Source organism: Berghia stephanieae, chromosome 3 (genome assembly GCF_034508935.2).
Source record: "Berghia stephanieae isolate SIO BIC M18660-M18661 chromosome 3, UCSD_Bste_1.3, whole genome shotgun sequence".
Classification (NCBI taxonomy): Eukaryota; Metazoa; Mollusca; class Gastropoda; order Nudibranchia; family Aeolidiidae; genus Berghia; species Berghia stephanieae.
The window spans coordinates 28,299,242-28,320,239 of record NC_088362.1 but is presented as its reverse complement, the minus strand read 5'-3'; the positions used below and the strand labels follow the sequence as shown (position 1 = coordinate 28,320,239).

General features: G+C 35.4%; 1 protein-coding gene across 4 annotated transcripts in view; it reads right to left on the bottom strand.

The window, feature by feature from the left end:
* The window catches only part of LOC144967483 (huntingtin-interacting protein 1-like), a 115,149-nt gene that overhangs the window by 14,585 nt on the left and 79,566 nt on the right, over positions 1-20,998 (bottom strand). For 2 of the 4 annotated variants that reach the window (XM_078904792.1, XM_078904791.1), the window contains exons 12-23: positions 20,125-20,174; positions 18,401-18,566; positions 16,214-16,292; positions 15,687-15,775; positions 15,236-15,304; positions 12,447-12,584; positions 10,024-10,243; positions 8,642-8,827; positions 7,469-7,558; positions 6,399-6,485; positions 4,786-4,893; positions 3,087-3,152 (exon numbers count right to left, since the gene is read on the bottom strand). In XM_078904792.1, the coding sequence (XP_078760918.1) occupies positions 3,087-3,152; positions 4,786-4,893; positions 6,399-6,485; positions 7,469-7,558; positions 8,642-8,827; positions 10,024-10,243; positions 12,447-12,584; positions 15,236-15,304; positions 15,687-15,775; positions 16,214-16,292; positions 18,401-18,566; positions 20,125-20,174 (1,348 nt within the window). Of the gene's footprint in view, positions 1-3,086; positions 3,153-4,785; positions 4,894-6,398; positions 6,486-7,468; positions 7,559-8,641; positions 8,828-10,023; positions 10,244-11,468; positions 11,514-12,446; positions 12,585-15,235; positions 15,305-15,686; positions 15,776-16,213; positions 16,293-18,400; positions 18,567-20,124; positions 20,175-20,998 lie in introns of all 4 variants that reach the window. The other 2 variants (XM_078904793.1, XM_078904794.1) reach the window with 1 other exon arrangement.

Below are 20,998 nucleotides of genomic sequence, written 5' to 3'. Positions count from 1 at the left end.
AATAATAATAATACTTTATTGCATCCCATAAAGGAAATTTTTTGTACTGACGTGTAATAATTTACACAATAAGATAAAAATATAATGGAAATAGGATGTATATATAAAAAAAGAGCAGCTCCATAACCAGAGCCGTGCTTTATAATATGAACAATTTAAACACTGTAAAATAGTTAAAACTGTCACTATAAATTGAAAATTGAAAAGATTGCAAAACAAATAAATTAATAAATTAATATTTACATTTTTTGAAAGTAAAAATGCGAAATAATTATATAAAATTATTATTGCTTGCTGTTATAAAGCCTAATACTGGACGGCAGAAAAGATTTTCAGTGTCTCTCTGTTTTCGTTGAAACAGAGAAAGGGCGACCGCTCCTTCCTGACATGATAACTGATGGTCTTAGTGGATGATTCTGGTCATTTACTATTTTAGTTATTTCACTAATACAAAATTTCTCATATAAAAGATCTACATCGTCAACATCATTTATATAGCATTTAATGGATTTTTTAATATTTGAATTTATTTTGTTCCTTTCCACTGCTAAGTAATTGCTTCCCCAAGCTGTTATACAAATGACAAGACACTTTCGATTACTGCTCTATAAAATAATGTGCAGAGGGTTTTATCTATTCTAAACTGAGAAAGTTGGGTTTTTTCTTGATAAATAGAGTAAAACATATTTCAGAATTAAACAGTAGATTTTGACACCGCCTCGAGTCACCTAGGACAAATATAGCTGGTACTTTATAAACAATGGAGTGAAGGAAGGTGACATCATTCTGGTCTATGTTATTATCTATCATACTCTAGTTGTGTGATTAGTTCTCACTAGATTTGCTCAATCAGACTAGAAAGGTGAACGGTTACATATGTTACAGTAAATGACATAATCAGTCGGATGGTGAAAAGGTTTGAACTGAGATATTGCCAAGTTTAGTTAGAAGGTCAATTTTTTTAATTAAAAATGAGTTCTTGTCATAAATGATTAAATCAACCCTTTTTGTACATCTTCGGGAAATATCAAAGCTTAATTTCACTTCTAAATATTTTTTACAGGTGGTCAAGTTGAAAAAGTATGAAATTTGAGAAAAGTTGCTGGATACCTTTCCCATACATCTGACCATAACTTCATGAAAAATCACCCGATATACTTCAAATAAAGATTAAAATGCTCTGGGGAGCAAATTCTATGCAAAACAATACAAATCCAAAATTTTCACCTTCCGACTGATTATGTCATGCACTGACAAAAATAGTTTTCTGTGATAATACAATTGATTAGTATTGTAGAACTAGTGAGTATTTTACTTAAAATCATACCATCGATGTTAATACCGTTTAGTTTGCTCAGTTTAGCACCAACGACCATTGCTTTCTTTCGGACAATGGTCCGAGGGGTGTGATTATGTTCCAATTCCACTAGGTGTCTATTAAGAAGAATGATCTAATAAGGAATATAACTTGCCCAGATTTTATTGCAGAAATAAATGAATATTAAAAAAAATAAAAAACTTGAGCTTTTAAATAGCGCAATATCCACTAAACGTGCTCAAAGCCCTTTATAAGGAGTCCCTAGCCAACAGCAACACATAACATGTAGAACGAGACATAACACCTGTTAGGCGATATTACACATTTTTTTCGACAGAGACATCGCTATTAACAGCCAGGTAATCATTTTACACCTGAGTAAAGTGAGAGAACTGGGACTCAACTTTGCGCCGACTATGCTCGAACCCAGGACCTTCCAATCCGAAAGTGAGTGTCATACGACAAGACCACATTATAGCCGCACGAATATTAAAATGCCAAAAGATGTGGTCTGTTACAATTATAGGGGGAGAGGGAAGGAGATTGCATATGAAGCCGTTTTGTCAAGGGGTAAGTGTCTAAATAACAAATAAATAAATAAATAAATAAAATTCTCTTTATTCATCCCATAGGGGAAATTTTGTCTCTAAGGTCTATTCCAAGAGAAGACTGGAATAACTCAGGCATCAGCAGCAGTGCAGTGCAGTGCAGCAAATTATGCTAGGGCAAAGTGACTTGCTCAAGGCCACACAACGCGGCGGTGGGTGATCAAACTTGGTACCTTTCAAGTACGAAGCATAGACCATACCGATGAGCCATGCTGCCCCCTAGAGACAGTTTAAATAAGAGTCTTATGTCTACAGGTGAAAGAGAGGAAGACTTTTATATTTCTACATCACAATGAAATCAGAATCTATTGGCCAGAGACAATTACAAATACTGATCTCTATGAAAAAACCAAGGTCCAACGCCTGAGTACAATAATAAAAGAACAGTGATGCAGGCTATTTGGTCACATCTTACGTCGAGAAGATAACATCCCAGCCCAAACTGCAATGACAGAATATTTCCTTGATGGCAACAAATATTTAGGGAGACCACCAACATTAATAGTAACTACCCTGAACCAGGATCTCTCTACATATCAGAGATTTTTAGAATCAGATGAGGCCGAATTGATCCCTGAAGAACTAAGAAAACCTGCAGTGCCCTCCGTACTAAAGTCACAACAAGATCTCGACAGCCTCAAAACTCTGGCCCAGGACCGTGACCAATGGAAACAATTAACAACATGGATGGAGAGAGCAGCTATACTCATCGACTATGACTGAATCACACAATTTTCAGCAAGCGTCATTCGGACTGCGAGGCTTACTACTACTACTTCTACATCACAATGATAGTTTCTTGTTACTACAGATTTTTCTTTTCCAATCCCTAATGTTTTCTTTCCAAAATTGTAGCTCATTAGTCTAACAGATTAGGTAATAAGTGGTTTTCTTCTGTTCTTAAAAAAAAAAAAGCTTGAACTTTTATATAACGCAATATCCACTAAATGTGCTCAAGGGCGATATTACTATTTATTTTCCAACCAGAGACAATACTGTTAACAACCAGGTACTCATTTTACACAGCAGTTGTGCTGTTCAGAGTGGGACTCAAACCCAGGACCTTTCGATCTCAAAGCGAGTGCCATATCACAAGACCACATCACTGCACTAACCTATATCAAAGTATTTTCTTTCATAAGTAAACAGTATGTCCTTACCTTGCTCCACAATCTCCAGTAATTCTATTCCCTTCTTGCCACAGTTTCTGCACGCATTGGCCAATTCTGAAGGAATAATACATTATGGCACATAAGCAAGAGCTAAAATTCATAGATAGTCTTAGAGGTAAATCAGAAGATGAGTGCATGTGAACAATAATCTTACAACAGTTTCATGTCAAGGTGAACAATGCTTAAAGTTGAAATGCAAGTTTGACTTATAAAAATGAATAATAGATGCCTTCACTGAAGAGAAAGTGATACTAAAGCTGCTAGAAGCTGTAGACTGTAAAAAGTAATAAACAAAAATGAATATAACAGCTTCAAAAAAATAACAAAATACCAAAACACGGAATGTTTCAGATCAAAACCCTTCTTCAGCCAACAACAAAAAAAACAGTAAAGACATAAATACATTGGTAAATTCCATTCTCTGTTGTCAATCTGGAATTTATTAATGTATTTATGTCTTTATTGTGTTTTTGTTGTTGGTTGAAGAAGGGTTTTGAGTCCAAAATGTTCCGTGTTTTGGTATTTTGTTATTTTTTGAAGCTGTTATATTCGTATTTATTTATTACTTTTCACTGAGGAAAATGAATTTCATTTCTTACTCCAATTAGCTTAAATTTCCTAATTCTGATCTTGAAAACTCTAAATCAATGTTCCTTATCTAGTCCATTACGATATAACATCATATGTTCCTTATCTAGTCCATTACAATGTAACATCGTATGTTCCTTATCTAGTCTACTACGATGTAACATCGTATGTTCCTTATCTAGTCTACTACGATGTAACATCATATGTTCCTTATCTAGTCCATTACAATGTAACATCGTATGTTCCTTATCTAGTCTACTACGATGTAACATCGTATGTTCCTTATCTAGTCCATTACAATGTAACATCGTATGTTCCTTATCTAGTCTACTACGATATAACATCGTATGTTCCTTATCTAGTCCATTACAATGTAACATCGTATGTTCCTTATCTAGTCTACTACGATGTAACATCGTATGTTCCTTATCTAGTCCATTACAATGTAACATCGTATGTTCCTTATCTAGTCCATTACAATGTAACATCATATGTTCCTTATCTAGTCCATTACAATGTAACATCGTATGTTCCTTATCTAGTCCATTACGATATAACATCATATGTTCCTTATCTAGTCCATTACAATGTAACATCGTATGTTCCTTATCTAGTCCATTACAATGTAACATCGTATGTTCCTTATCTAGTCCATTACGATGTAACATCGTATGTTCCTTATCTAGTCCATTACGATATAACATCGTATGTTCCTTATCTAGTCCATTACGATGTAACATCGTATGTTCCTTATCTCGTCTATTACGATATAACATTGTATGTTCCTTATCTAGTCCATTACGATGTAACATTGTATGTTCCTTATCTAGTCCATTACGATATAACATCTTATGTTCCTTATCTAGTCCATTACGATGTAACATCGTATGTTCCTTATCTAGTCTATTACGATGTAACATCGTATGTTTCTTATCTAGTCCATTACGATGTAACATCGTATTGACTTGATTGGCCATATATGTTGGAAATCAGAAAATCTTGAAAATTTTATTGACAAATTATGCATATTAAGAGAGAGAGAGAGAGAGAGGGGGGGGGGGGGAGGAAGGCATTGATATATTTAGATATTAGTTCTCACCCTCTCCAGGTTCAATCTGGGCAGCATGAGATGTGGCAAACCCTTGAAGAATACAGTCCGACAAAGAATGGCCAAATTCTGTTACAGCTGCTATGATACTCTCAAAACCTGCAAAGTGGAGGATAAGGTCTTTAAATAACTAACAGTCTAGATTACGAACGAGTGGGCTACCCAGAGTTTAATCAAGAAACTAGGGAGCAGGAACCGGTGTAAGATAAAGATCTGAACAAACATGTATGAAAGGTGCCGGACAAAGCAAGAAAGAAAAATACAAGTTGTTTTTTCTTGTATTTTTCTTTCTTGCTTTGTCTGGCACCTTTCATACACGTTTGTTCAGATCTTTATCCCACGTTTATACTTTATTCATGCTTATTGAACATCTTGAAAAACTTTGGTGTAAGACCTTTAAAATCATTTTTCTTAACTCAACCAAGAAAAATTAATAAAAACTAAATACATCCAATATAACTCAATAATCATGCGTTTTAGTGTCTAATTGTTGCTACTAAACCAACCTTTTGTCTCAATCTCACATACGTTACATCTAAAAAACGATTTAATAATCAGTCATAATACCCTGGTGCTCTCTGGATAGATGTAATATTCCATTTGAATGGTCATAAGTCTTTTCCATTGTAATCAAATCACTGGATCTACTGCATTAACGAATTTGGAAGGCACAAATTATAAGGGAGTTGATAGGAAAATCACTCATACAATAGAATTTTGTGGGTGAAAAGAAATAAAAGCAATACACAAAATTGTTCAAGGTTATCTAATGACATTATTATATTGACATGAAGTTTATTTGAATTTAAATCATTTGTAATTTACTGTATTAAAAAAATTATGCCTTTCCACCACAACATTATAAGATATCGTTGCCGAGACATTCCACGAAGGAATAAGATAGATAATTCATCAAACATCAGATAGTGTCCAATTTACTGTATAAGATCATAATAATCATTGGTTCCCACTGTGGTGAGTTAATATTCGTTGTGTAAAATAAACCATCATTGTTTGTCTTGTTTTTGTTTGTTTTTAAGGGTTTTACGGCACTTGCAACACATTACGGTCATACCAGCGCCAGTAAAAAGAAAGAAAACGGATTAGTAAAAAGTTCTACAATTACAATTAAAGCACCCAAGAAAAGGTAAGGACAAAGGGGAATTGGTTCAAGTAGGGAACAGATATAGATTTCAAGAGCACACAATCAAAATACTTAATTTGAGATCACCTTAAAGTCTCATCCAGACACAAGTACAGGATCCCACTAAGAGGAATACACTCAAATGTTTACAAATCATAAACAAAACATAATACAGTATATAACAGAGAGATGATTCACAAGACAAAAAAATATCATCTCCCAAAACTAACTATACATTTGACTGTTTCCCTCCCAGATAGGATATCCGGCCAGGGCCAGGACAAAACCAAGTAATTTTATCCCATGACAAAGACAGAAAGCATGTTGGAGACCAGATATAGGCAGATAGAAGATGCAGTAAGTGCCTCCCTGCCTACTATGGGAGGTCAGGAACCCTACCCAGTAAACCATCATTGATTTTTTTTTTTAAATAATGGCAAGTAGAAAAGAGAAACCTTACCAACACCATCTTGCCCATAATGAGAGGCACAAGTTTGTAGTTTGTTCAAACATGCCAGGACTGGTCCTGAACGGGATATTAAATAATCTGAGGGGAAGAAAAGAAATACAAGCATAGCATTATTTATTGGTTCATTCCATTGCTAATTTTTTATTTGTTCAAACACGTTGGTTAATTTAATTGGCTGATTTTTAATTTGTTCAAACATGCCAGGACTGGTCCAGATGGCAATATTAAATAGTTTGAAGGAAGAAAGTGAAATACGAGCATATCATTATTTATTGGTTCCTTTAATTGGCGAATTTCTACTTTTTTCAAACATGCCAGGACTGGTCCTGAAAAGGGATATTAAATAATCTGAGAAAAGAGAGTTAAATACGAGCATACCATTTTTTTTTATTGGTTAATTTAATTGGGTAATCTTTAATTTGTTCAAACATGCCAGGACTGGTCCTGAACGCGACTAAATAATCTAAGAGAAGAGTGAAATATGGGTATATCAGTTTTAATTAGTTTTACCAAAGAAATGAAGTCAGTTTATTTTTTCCCAATTTTTTAAACTATGAAATTCTTTTTATTTTTTTAAATTTAAAAATCCCTAAAATCTCAACCGCCAATTAAAAACTTTAAATAAACCGAATTTGATAAAGAGAAGTAATAAATATTATCCTTCAGCCTCTAAAGGCCCATGGAGCCAGAATTCACTCCTGCTTCTGTGAAGATATATAAATGGTTTTAAAAATTGCACACTTCCCTTTGAACTCTTGTCGTATTTTTAACAGTTGTCGTTACATGGTCATAATAATATGTGACCCACCGCCTCAAAGCGGCATTATGTCGGGATGGCTAAGACTCAGAAAAGTGGTTTTAGACATGAAATGATGAGAAATACCACGTTAGAGTCGTCTGCAATGCAAGAAATAGTATCTATTCTCCACCAGAGCAAAGCAGAATCAGCTCCAAGCTTCTTATTTGTGTCAATCTAGTTAATCCCGACTTAATACCGCTTTGAGACGATGGGTCACATATATTATACATTTTTCAAATACAACACTTTTGCCCTGACGTACCGGCAGTACAAGTGCTGGAAGCAAATGCTGGATTTTCTCCCTGCTCAGTGGCCTCGTTTATCATTGTGGTGGCCTCTCTCACGCTCAGACCTAAAATAAAAATAAAAAAGAAATGTTATAACTGAAACTAAAAACATGGAATAGAAATAGTTACAAATTTCACGAACATTTCATTCTTTGGTTACATAAGAGCAAAAGGACATCTCTAAACTTGCAATGAATTGATTGTTGGATGACCCAGTGACTTACGAAACTAGTTCCATTATAAATAAGATTGATTGCAATCTTTACTGCTAAAGGATTTCAAAAAAACACTGCTTCATGGCACTTTTATAATTCTCCACAGCAGAATGTAAAAAATAATTATTCTTTTAACTCGTAATTAACAAAAATTTGCCAGATAATTTTTTAAAACTTGGTTCACAGCCTTCTGCAGTCAAGGTAATCCAATTGGTTTTCTTCTACTTCGTTTTCTTGACTTTCCTTTAAAAAAAAATAATTTTAAAATAAAAACTAGAGCATTTATATAGAGCAATATCCACTAAACGTGCTCAAAGCGCTTTACAAAGGGTCGCTGACCAACTGCAACACATAACATGTAGAACGAGACATGACGCCTGTTGGGCTATATTACAATTTTTTTCGACAGACAACACTGTTAACAGCCAGGTACTCATTTTACACCTGAGTACAATGAGAGAATGTGAGTAAAGAGCCTTTTCCAAGGACTCACCTATGCACAGAGCGAGGCTCAAACCTTGGACCTCCCAATCCGAAAACGAGTGTCAGACCACAAGACCACATAGCCACACAATGCAAATCAATATCTTCAATCTACAGGTATATCTTTAAGCCTTCGCATTCTTTTGACCCTCTCCTTACCAACTATCAACTATAGGAAAATCGTCACATTCGCTACGATACAACCAACACTTTTCTTATTCAAATTTCTTTTGTACATCATAAAATTTAAAGAAAACGAACAGTGTGTTGTAGAACATATTTTGCTAAAGAAATTATGTATGGCAAGAACTTTACTGCTATTGTGTTTGAGTGATAAAAAAATATATTTTTGTTTTAGTTGGGTGTGAAATTTTGGGGAAAATCCTGAAAATGGCTAGTAAGGAGAGAGTTAAACAATAAAGACTTGTCAAATAAGTTTTATTAAATCACCCAGCATCCTCTTCCTCAGACTATCCATTTCCCCTCGGAGATCTGATCCAAGTTTTTCCTTCTCCGCCTGCGTCTGCTCCAGTCGGCCATTTAACTCGGCCACTTGCTGTAACAACTCTCGTTGGATTCTGTCCCTGTCTGACTCCGCCTCTGACAGGCTGGTCTGGGTGTCTTCAACCTGTTTGTCTATTTAATAAAGATAAATAAAATGAGAAGAAGAAAAAAAATAATAAAAAAAAAAAAATTGAGCTTTTATATAGTGCAATATCCACTAAACGTGCTCAAAGCGCTTTACCAAAGGATCCCTGACCAACAGCAACACGTAACATTTAGAACGAGACAATACACCTGTTAGGCGATATTACAATTTTTTCGGACAGAGACGATGCTGTTAACGGCCAGGTACTCATTTTACACCTGAGTACGGTGAGAGAATGTGAGTAAAGAGCTTTCCAAGGACTCATCTATGCGCTGAGCGAGGTTAGAACCCAGGACCTTCCGATCTGAAAACGAGTGTCAAACCACAAAACCACATAATCTGACGGCAAAATTGCAAGAAAATTGAGTTGATTATTGTAATTTTCTCCAGCATGTACGATTACCTAATTCACACCAAAAAATAACTATAACTGGAGAATTAAACATTAAAGTGTATCACAAATATGACCAGCAGTCTCAGTCTTGTTATATATAACAAAATGAACCTGAGCTCAAAAATTGAAATTTTAAGTACAAATATATCACTACAAATGAATGAGATTTTATATTATTATATTATCTCAATCATCTGCAGTGTTTCATTCATCCTGTTTTGTTGATAAAGGGGAAACCCAAAACATCCACATTATCTGGTTTTGTTTATCAAAATGAAGCTTACATTCAATTTCACACTGTTATTTATATCTTCGAGCTTCCAGCAGCAACATTTACATTACCCAACAATGAATCATCAATTTAGTTTTAATAGTTATTTAACTCTTTCAGCGCCATGGACCGCACTGTGCGGCCAGAGCACGATCTGTTCTACTGGCCATGTGCGGCTGGTCTTGAAAGGCAATAATAATAATTTAATCTGATCCAACTTTCTACAAAAGTACTATAAATTGAACCAATGGTATCATTTCTTTCATCAAAACATTCAATTGGCCCTATGGGGGGGGGGGGGTATTTTAATTGAGATTTTGCACTGAATTCAAATGTCGCTTTGTCTTTGCTTGTCATTCTCATGCTGCCTCGATCAGGTGTCAGCCATTTTGTGACGGAAATGCGAATATAATCTCAAGTGCCCAAAGAGCTAAACATAAGAGAAAAAAATAGTTGGATTTTTAACTACAAGTACAAGCCCAAAAAGATGTGATGATGGAAACCAACATCGCTCTTACTCAGTTGTTGCTGCATCTGTTCTTTCTCCTGCTTAATCCTCATCAACTCCTGGGTCAATGCGTCCTTGGCATCCTCCAGCTCCTGCTCCTTTTCCCTGGCCTGGTCAGAGGTCAAGGTCAAATTGTTGGAGACAGAGGTAAGCTCAGAGCTCTTGGCACTGAGGTCAGATTCCAGCTGGGCTTTGCTTTCCTCCAGGCTTTTAACTCTGGCTTCTAAGTCCTGTGAGTTGTTACAAGTGGGGAGGGGGGAGGATATTATAGCATATTCGTCGTGGTGGTGGTGGTGGTGGTTTTGGTGGTAGTAGTTTTTATTGTTGTTGTTGTTGTTGTTGTTGTTGTTAGTGTTGTTATTATCATTGTTGTTGAGGTTGTTATTATTGTTGATGTTATTGTTGTTGTTGTTATTGTTGTTGTTTTTGTTGTTGTTGTTGTTATTATTGTTGATGCTGCAGTTTTGAAGTTTTATAGTAGGAATTGTGAGAACTGCCTACACGAGAACATTGATGATGTTCGTCATAGTTTTGGTGATTCTTTTTATTTATTATTTTTCATTTAAAGTGTTTATCAATCTACGAGTTATTTGTGTTGTTGATAAATGACACTGGTAGTGGTACTGGTGGAAGTAGTGGTAGTTGCAGTACTTACTACATCAACAATGATGTTGACAATGGAGGGGGTGGTGGTGATGATGATGATGATGATGATGATGATGATGATGATGATGATGATGATGATGATGATGATGATGATGCTTATGATAATGATGATGCTTATGATGATGATGATGATGATGATGATGACGTTTATGATGAATGATGATGATGATGATGATGATGATGATGATGATGATGATGATGATGATGATGATGAGGATGATGATGATGATGATGATGATGACAAACAAAAAAATATGTCCAGACACACAAAAACCTAACTTTCACACTTTTAAAATCAAGTGTTGCAAATAACAAATTAGAATCTCTTTTCCAGCATAGATGAGCCAAATTCTTTTTTTTCCCTATCAAAGTATGCGATTAATTTTTCCACAAAACGGTGTGACAAGAATCAGAAAAAAGAAGAGGTAAATTAACGTAATTATTTCCTAAACTTTTGTTTAGGCCAATAGAAAATTCAAGGGTGTTTAATGTTTATGGAGCCTGTCACATCAATTGAACATACTATGGGATGAGAGAGGACAGAAACAGATGAAATATTCATTGAACCGACACCTGAAATCATCCCGAATGAGAAGAGATAGATGTCAGTTGTAATGGACAACACATGACGAGGCTTACAGACACCTGAAAGATCTCAAATGAGAAGAGACAGATGTCTGTTTTAATGGACAAGACATGAAAAGTCTTACAGACACCTGAAATCATCTCACATGAGAAGAGATAGATGTCTGTTGTAATGAACAAGACATGATAAATAAGTCTTCTTACCTGAGATCTTAAATAGCTGTCATAAAAACCATCTGCACCAGACGCCTGAACCAATGAGCAAAGATATCAGAGAGATTCAGAGTTTTGTTTCCATGTTGCATTCAGAAAGATTCATTGCATGCACAAGAAGACAACATTCAGTACATCTGTCGTGTTGAATACATCCTCGCAGAAAGGACAGGGAAAAACAGACAGTTTTGCAAGACAGGAATGGGACATAGATTCCTTTTACAATACTTGGAATTTTTTTGCATCCATGGGATGCATCCATTACTAAGACTGAGTATGAACAACGATTAATGGGCATGCACCAAAAAAATTGCCAACCACAACAAATCAAGCAGGACGAGAATCGCAAAAACACTTTGATCAAGATTTTTTGAGAAGGTGGGAAAGCTCAAGAGGTGACAGAGCCCCTGTGGAAACTGTTTTTAAAACTCTTGCAGTGATATATCTTAAGAAGCTAAACATAGTGCAATCATGACATTAATACTAATGAAGATTACAGTGCAGCCTTTTAAAAATGTCATTCATAAGAAATTCAAGTCGTGTTAAGAGAGCGAAAGTAGTAAGGGTAGAGAAAACATATTAATAATGTTGGCTGCTGGATGCAAGAGACAAAAGTTTCCCCCATTCAGGTGTAAAAATTGGGATAGAATTTTTAAAATTAGGCTCCGTGCAAAACGTAACAGAGACTTTGTTGTGTAATTTTATTTGGAAACAGAAAAAGGAGATCTTTCATTGGTTAAAAACTGATGCCTGAAGAGACAGGAAACATTGACATAGAAAATAAACTGTTGAAGCAAATGAATGCTTGGAACTTATTTTCAATATTTTATGTGGAATGCTACAAGTTCTATGAAATGAACTGAATTGAGAAAAAAAAATCTGAAAATTTGATACTGAAGCTAAATCACTCATTTTCTCAATCTCCCACCCCTTTTTCTGTCATTCTTATACAAATGCCCGTCTTCCGACCTCTTTCTGTTTCTCCAGTTTAGAATTAAAGCTAGACACTTCTGCCAGTTGCTGTGACACGTCATCAGCTGATTTCTGCAGATTGTTCTGGACCAGCTGCTTCTCTTCTTGCATGCGGTTCAATTCTAGTTGGTTTTCCTGGAGCACATGATTTAAGGGAGTGTGCGATTGGGAGAAGAAGAGAGGGGATGGGAGAGAGGGGGGAGTCGGGGGCAAGGCAAGAGGGGCAGGGTGCAAAGGGATTTTTTCGTGTGTCAATCATGCAGACATGCAAACAACAATGAAGGGCAATTGTAATTAAGCATTGTTGGTATTTGATATACAATCCATTGACACAGGATAGCATTATGTCACGGTGTTTTAGAAGCTAAAAATTGAATTTAAAGTTTTTTTTTTAAATATTAGAATTGTATCGAGTTTTTTTTTGCTTTTGTGTGGAGAATAAATATGATTGCTTAACCCTCTCCTTACCACGCATAGGAAAATCGTTACATTCGTTACAATACAACCAACCTTATTCTTATTCAAACTTCTTTTGTACATCATAAAATTTAAAGAAAATGACCAGTGTGTTGCAGAGCATGTTGTGCTAAAGAAATTATGTATCGCAAGAACTTACTGCTATTGTGTTCTAGTGATAAAAAATATATTTGTGTGTTATTTAGATGTGCAGTTTTGGGGAGAATCCTGCAAATGGATGGTAAGGAGAGGGTTAAGGTGGAAAAAATCTAAGATCTCTAATTTCTGGTCATTATGGCTTTAAAATTCCTTTTTAGCATTTGCATCTCCTTGAAAACATTAAACCATTTTGAGGCAATGAGTCATGGATTTTAAAAAAGGTAGTCCTTCAGAGCAGGACAAAACCAAGTAATCTAATCCCAAATAAGGTCAGGAACCCCACCCAGACACAGTAAGTGACTGCCTGCCCACTATGGGAGGTCAGGAACCCCAGCCAGCAATTGAGTTATGATAGAATCAATATAAAACAACATTCAATAACATCCATAACACATTATGACTAGTCAGTGTTTGTGGCGGCAACGCACCAGGTAGCACATGTGTAAGTTACCAGCACATAAACAAAAACATATAAAATTATTATAATATTAACAAATGACTTAAACATTTATGGACTATAAACCTAGTTCTAAAACCATAACACCAGTCATTTTTGTAAATTGTTATTTAATTATGCCCTTCCGACACGACATCATAAGACATCGTTGCCTCGGCATTCCATAAAGGAATATAGATAAATTCATCAAACAAGATGTCTGATGTCAACAGAAATCACCCATGTTGCCCAAGTGAGCAAATTGGAGGTCAATAATCTTGCCCAAGGAAAAAAAATTAAAGTGCCTGATGCGGGACTCGAACCTGGGACCATGCAGGTCACAGTGCAATGTCTTAACCACTCGGCCACTTCACCCCCTGTATCTGCATCACCTTGACAATACCAGTGGTGTAAATAATGAAAGAAAAAAACTGGTCTCAGGTTTGACTGTTTTTCCTTCAACAAACGGTTTATACCAATTATTACTGCATTCCATACATGTGAATATGAGGGCCAAAAGAACAGGATACAGAAATACAGAAGGAATTTGGCTCAACTCTTTTTTTTTTTTTTCTGAACCATTAGGCCCATGAAGCCGGAGTTAATCCCAGTTTCTAAAGCATGAAACGGACAATAACAATTGCTTGCAACCCTTTGGATAGGACGCTGGTCTATCACACAGTACTTTCCAACAGATCTATCAGACCCAGCTACCCATTCACTGCTCCGTGGACAGGGGGGTCAGAAAAAAATCTCGACTGCACCCAGGATCGATCTCGGTCCCTTTGCCTGTGAAGCGAGTGCTCTGACAACTGAGTTATCAAGAACCCCAACTGATTGAATAAATGGTGAATAAATTCAAAGTCCCTCAATAAAGGTAAACAGTTTGGGAATTTTTTTTGCAGCAGACCAAAAGCTAAAAAAAAAAAAATTAAATTAAATTGAGCTTTATATAGCGCAATATCCACTAAATGTACTCAAAGCGCTTTACAAGGGGTCCCTGGTCAACAGCAACATTTAACATGTAGGACGGGACATGCCGCCTGTCAGGCGATATTACAATTTTTCGGACAAAGACAACGCTGTTAACGGCCAGGTACTCATTTTACACCTGAGTACGGTGAGAGAAAGTGAGTAAAGAGCCTTTTCCAAGGACTCAACTATGCGCCGAGCGCGAGGCTCAAACCCAGGACCTTCTGATCCGAAAGCGAGTGTCATACCACAAGACCACATAGCCATGAAAGCTACCATACAACAAAATGTTACGGTCTCTTCGTTGCAAGGGAAGTACTCTCAACTGTTGTTAAATCAAGACCATACTTTAATTCAGTTATCAAACGAGCAAATATTTGCATGTCAGCTTACATCATATAGACTTTTAGGAGTTGTTTTTAGAATATTTGCTTTTTTCTTCTATTCCAAATGGGATTTTATTAATATAAAAAAAAACAATTTTCTATTTGTTTATTATCAATTTTTCTATTTGTTTACTACCAATTCTTCTATTTGTTTACTATCAATTCTTCTAATTGTTTACTATCAATTCTTCTTTTGTTTACCATCAATTCTTCTAATTGTTTACTATCAATTCTTCTTTTGTTTACCATCAATTCTTCTATTTGTTTACTATCAATTCTTCTTTTGATTACTGTCAATTCTTCTATTTGTTTACTATCAATTCTTCTATTTGATTACTATCAATTCTTCTATTTGATTACTATCAACCATGTTTTACCTTTATTATCTGTTCTTTGTCTTCTGTATTCTTTTTCTCAGCAACCAATTCTTTCTTTATGGAATCGTGCTGTGCGAAGAAGAATTATAAAAGAAGAAAAATACATCAAAATATGAATAAGTAACTCATAGGATCAGAAAGAAAAATGATATGAAATGCAGAAGATGAATAAAAAATACATATTACATAAAGATTTTAAAAAAGGTGATTGAAATGCAATATTTATATTTACCCTAAACCTTCCCCATTTCAATTAGCTTTACATTTTTCAATTATCAACAAAAAAAAAACCCCAAAAAATGTATATAATTGAGCTTTTATATAGCGCAATATCCACTAAACATGCTCAAAGCGCTTTACAAAAGCTCTTTCATCAGTCAGTGGATATTGCGCTATAGAAAAGCTCAAGTTTTTTTGTTTTGTTTTGTTTTGCTTTTTTAAGATGACTTACATTTCTTAAGAGTGCAACGTGTTCTTCTCTCAGCTTTCCATAGATGTCTTTCATTTTCTGAAACTTTTCTTGGCTGGCTTTGGCTTGTTCTGAAGACCATAGATTATATTTGAGGTTTTATATATATATATATATATATATATATATATATATATATATATATATATATAGTGGCTGTTGTGTGTTCCCGTTTTTTCTTAATTTGGTTATACTATCAATTGATTCAATTAAGTGAATGTTTAAACTTTCTCATACATTTTTGTTGTAAGCTTACAAATGATAAAAATTGATGATGAATGATGAATGATGACGATGACAACAATGATGATGATGATGATGATGATGATGATGATGATGATGATGATGATGATGATGACAAGAACTTTGTACAGTGTCTCTATTCCTTAATCAACCAAAAAAACCCCCCAAAAAAACCCCAAATAAAGCATGTTTCAATTATAAATATTTCACGATTTGAATTTAACTTTAAGTAAAGGAGAATAGAAAACAATAGAAACCAGACTTACTTTCGGCTTCAGGGAGTTTGGATGCTGAGAGTGCATCTGATTTTAGCTGCTCCACATCTTTCTTCAGGGCCTCATTTTCCTAGATGGAAATACAGCTCTGAATAGGTATTTAATATTATACAATTCTTTCATCTCTTTGTATTTATTAAACGACTTATTTTTATCGTGCCCAATAACACAATGAGCTTGTACGATAAAAATAATAAAAATATAACGAGTTTAATAAATACAAAGAAATGAACGAATACGTTTATTCCACATCTACAAGTAAGATTATTAGATATTTCGTAACCAAATAGTCTGGTATTAGTACTTTTATACACTATAATTTGTATCTTTTTCCTCCTGCTTGAATGACAATTTGAGCCAAAACTAAAGACTTTGGATTTGTATTCATGCGCACCAAAAGATTATTTATAATTACCAAAAAGCTGTCTTTCACACCATATTTCATACCAAAAAAATGTGTGAAAATATTCTGCGATCGTTTAATAAAATTTTTATTCAACGCATTCAAAGCGTCATTCAACGATTACGTAATTACTAAGAAATGATAGGGTTTTCCAATGAGAGGGGTGGAATATTGACTTCTTTACCCTTCCCCACCTTCCTCCTTACCTCCATCTACCACCAAATCCTACAGCCTTCAAATTTTAAATTATTTGTCTTTTTTTAAAGACAATCTAAAGAAGAATGTTGTGAATTTCCTTTCTAATTTTAATTCAAATCATTAAACGTGTTTTGTTTTTTGGTTTTTTTTTTGTTTTTTGTCTCCCCTGATTTGTTATTGATTCTTCCCAACGTCGATTTCTGACTAAATCTGACTTTTCCTATAAAGACTTAAAAATCCGACCAAAATCCAAATTTCCAACTTTGGTCGTCACTTTTTGTTTTTAATGCAAAATCCAAGGTACAATTCAGGGCTGCCAGGTGGTTAGAGTGCTTCGTGGCCAATTTCGACTTCAAATGTGGCAAAACTGAACCTCGTGTGGCCACACACTACTATTACTGTGACTCATTTGAAAAAATTCATCGGTAATAGAAACGCGATTCTTTCTGTATCTAATTTTGGCACACAAACGTTGCCATCTGGCAGCCCTGCAATTGAATCATTTTAAAATTATTTCCGTATTTTCTAATTCTGGCTCTCTTGTGTTTTTATTCTCTTCCCCTTTAACCCTCTCCTTACCAACTACAGGAAAATCGTCACATTTGTTACGATACAACCAACATTTTTATAATCAGAAAAGTTTTGTACATCACATTTTTAAAAACAAATCTTTGTTTTGTAAAGCTTGTTATGCTACACAAAAATTATGTATGTGTAGGTACTTGTATCTCTTCAATTTGAGTGTTAAAAAAAAAAACCAAGTGTGCCTGGAAAAAGGAATAAAATAAATAATAAAAAATAAAATTCCCTTTATTCATCTCATAGGGGAAATTTGTCTCTAGGGTCTATTCCGAGGGAAGACTGGAATAACCCAGGCATCAGCCGCAGTGCAGCACCACAAATCTAGCTAGTGCGAGGTGACTTGCTCAAGGACACACAGCGTAGCGGCGGGTGATCGAACTCGGTATCTTTCAAGTACGAAGCAAAGACCTTACCGCTGAGCCATGCTGCCCCCGATACTGAAGAATAGAGAGAGTACAAACCCTGAGGCACTTGTTGGCAGGTGGCCTGAGTTCCTACAAAATCTTCTCCAATTTGCTTATGCTTATCTCATCTTTTAGACCTCCCTATCACGATATGGACACCCTTGTTTTTTTTAATGTGCGTCTATGTGGTCTTGTGCTATGATCCTCGCTTTCAGATCATAGGTCCTGGGTTCGAGCTTCACTTGGCGCATGGTAAGTCCTTGGAAAAAAGCTGTTTACTCATATTCTCTCACCGTACTCAGGTGTATAATGAGTACCTGGCCGTTAACAGCGGTCTCTGTTCTAAAAAGTTGTAATATCGCCTAACAGGCATCATGTCATGTCCTACATGCTATGTGTAGCTGTTAGCCAGGGACCCGTGTAAAATACTTTAAGCACGTTTAGTGGATATTGCGCTATATAACAGCTTTTTTTTTTTTTTTTTTAAATTTGTAATTCATGGTACAATAAGATCATTTTATAATTATTTCTGTGTTTTCTAATATTGCCTTTTCATTTTCTTCAACGTTTTGTGACAAATGCATTACAAACCTTGAGGGATTTGTTTGCAGACAGCCTGAGCTCTGACAGGATCTTCTCCAATTTGCTAATCTCATCTTTCAGACCCCCTATCACCATCTGGTCCTCTTGCTTCACTCTTTGGAGCTCTTCTTTCAACATGTGAATCTCTCGCTGCAGGCGCTCTATCAGAAAATCTCTGTTGAAAAATTAGGAGAACATTTCATTGATATTATTGTTTCAGTGTTAAATATCATCAGGTCGGAAGGTCCTGAGTTTGAGCCTCACTCTGCGCAAAGTTGAGTCCTGGAAAAAGGCACTTTATGCACATTCTCTCACCATACTCAGGTGTAAAATAGTACCTGGCCGTTAACAGGGTTGTCTCCGTCAGAAAAAAAAATTGGTAAAATCGCATAACAGTCGTCATGTCCCTTCCTACATGTTAATTGTTGCTTTTGGCCAGGGACCCCTTGTAAAGCGCTTTGAGCATGTTTAGTGGATATTACGCTATATAAAAGCTCTTTTTATTTTTTTATCTTTTTTAAGTGCACTACAGACTATAAGGAAAATACCATAACTTTTTTTTTTCTTCCTCTTTTCTTAGAATATCTAATAGATACATTTCTTGACAGTAATACTCAATCAATGTGATTTGGTTTACTTGAAGAATACAAACAGTGGATCTATTAAAGAAAGCTGACTGTACTAACTAGACCTGTAAATGAGCTCTATAAAAATTGACTGAAACTGAAACTCTTCGTAATTCGTCGTAGCGGTAAAATCCAAAGAATCAAAATGAAAGGTAAACAGTTAGCTCACTTGAGCAAAGCAATGGCAGAAAACTAAATTGCGAGGGAATTAATTAGGCTACTTACCATTGTTCCTTGTAATTAGGTACCCAATCAGTGAAGAAACTTAGAAACAGTCAACCAGTTTGTTTACAACATGAGGTAATCGAGATGTGCTTGTAGCAATCATTTAACTTTCGATTTGAAGGTGTCTACATAACGAACTTCCGGTGTTTCGAATTTTTCTTTCTCATACTTTTCCTGTCCTTCAAGTTGATGTGGTCAATTTTGGCTTAGACGAAACAGTGAAATTTATCGCTCGGCAGCTCAGTTAAAATTGGCTACGACAGGTTTCAAAAGTGAAAAAATAATTTCACGAAGGGTGTGTGAAAATACACTGGGGTGTGTTCAGACACGGCAATTCTAAAAAGCGTCGCTTAGCCTTGGCAATATATATCCATCATTAATATAAACGCCCATGAGCTATGCGTGGGGCTGTGGAACATTCCTAGTTAACTTTACAGTCAATCGACTACGATTCATGAATTCTTTCTTTATTCATTTCTTTCTTCCCTTTTTAAAAATATTTGAATTTGACGAATTGACTGATTTCAGTTAATTGACTGAGAATTTACAGGTCTAACTAACATTGAAAAACAAAGAAAAAGATGGCATTGGCTGGGTCACGTGGCCAGAATGGAAAAAGGGTCACTTCTCAAAAACAGAGACCGAAAGAAACCTGACAAAGGACCATGGAAAAAGAAATAAAGGAAGATGGCCTGCCCTGGAATACAACCACCGTAAAATCACCCGACCACAAAAAATGGAGATGTTTGGTAAAAATGGAGATGTTTGGTGGATGCCTCAAGGCCCAAAGAGGATTAAGTAAGTTACTTGAAGAAGAAAAAGTAGGTCAAGTGACATTTCAGAACAGTATAAAGAGCCCCCCCCCCCCCCCCATCCCTTTACCTTTCATCAATTTCTGGTTCGGGAGGTCTGCCATTTGCATGTGCTGTCTCCTGTTGAGTAAAAGACAAAAACAAACAAATAACAATTTCATAAATGAGAATCTTATGTTTCAACATATATTTTAATTCGTACTCCTTTACAAAGGGGCATTCTATTTCCTGTCCCATCATTGTTTCTGTTTATTCACCTTAACTACACATATCTCATTTGTCCTTAGTGTTTTATTCATCGTGTTTTGTTGATGAAGGGGAAACCCAAAACATCCAAAGTATCTGTCTACGTCTAATAAATTGAAGCTGACAATTCAATACTTATCGTTATGTTTCAACACATTATGTTGAAAAAAAAAAAAAGAGAAAAAGAGAAAACCTCTTCTTCTTCATCATTATGTAGCAACCCCCTTTTATAGAGGGTCACTCTACATTTGACATCTGCAGGAATACAAGAGGGAAAAAAAATATTTTTAACAATTTTAAAAACAGAACTTTTAGAAATATAAAGTAAATCACCCATTTCAATATCATTGTCTCTTTGGATAGATCAGATGGATCTGGGGGTTTATTTTAATATTGTATTTATGTTTTCATTGTTTTTTTTTCGATGTTGGCTGAAGAAGGGTTTTGAGCCTGAAACATCCTGCGTTTTAGTATTTCGTTCTTTCTTTTTTTTTAAGCTGTTATATTCATTTTTGTTTATTACTTTTTACAGTCCACAGCTTTTAACCGCTTGGTATCACTTTGACTTAGTAATCACTATAATTAATCCCTGAAGAACTAAGAAATATTGCAGTGCCCTCCACATTAAAGTCACAACAAGATCTCGACAGCCTTAAAACTCTGGCGCAGGACCGTGACCAATGGAAACAATTAACAAC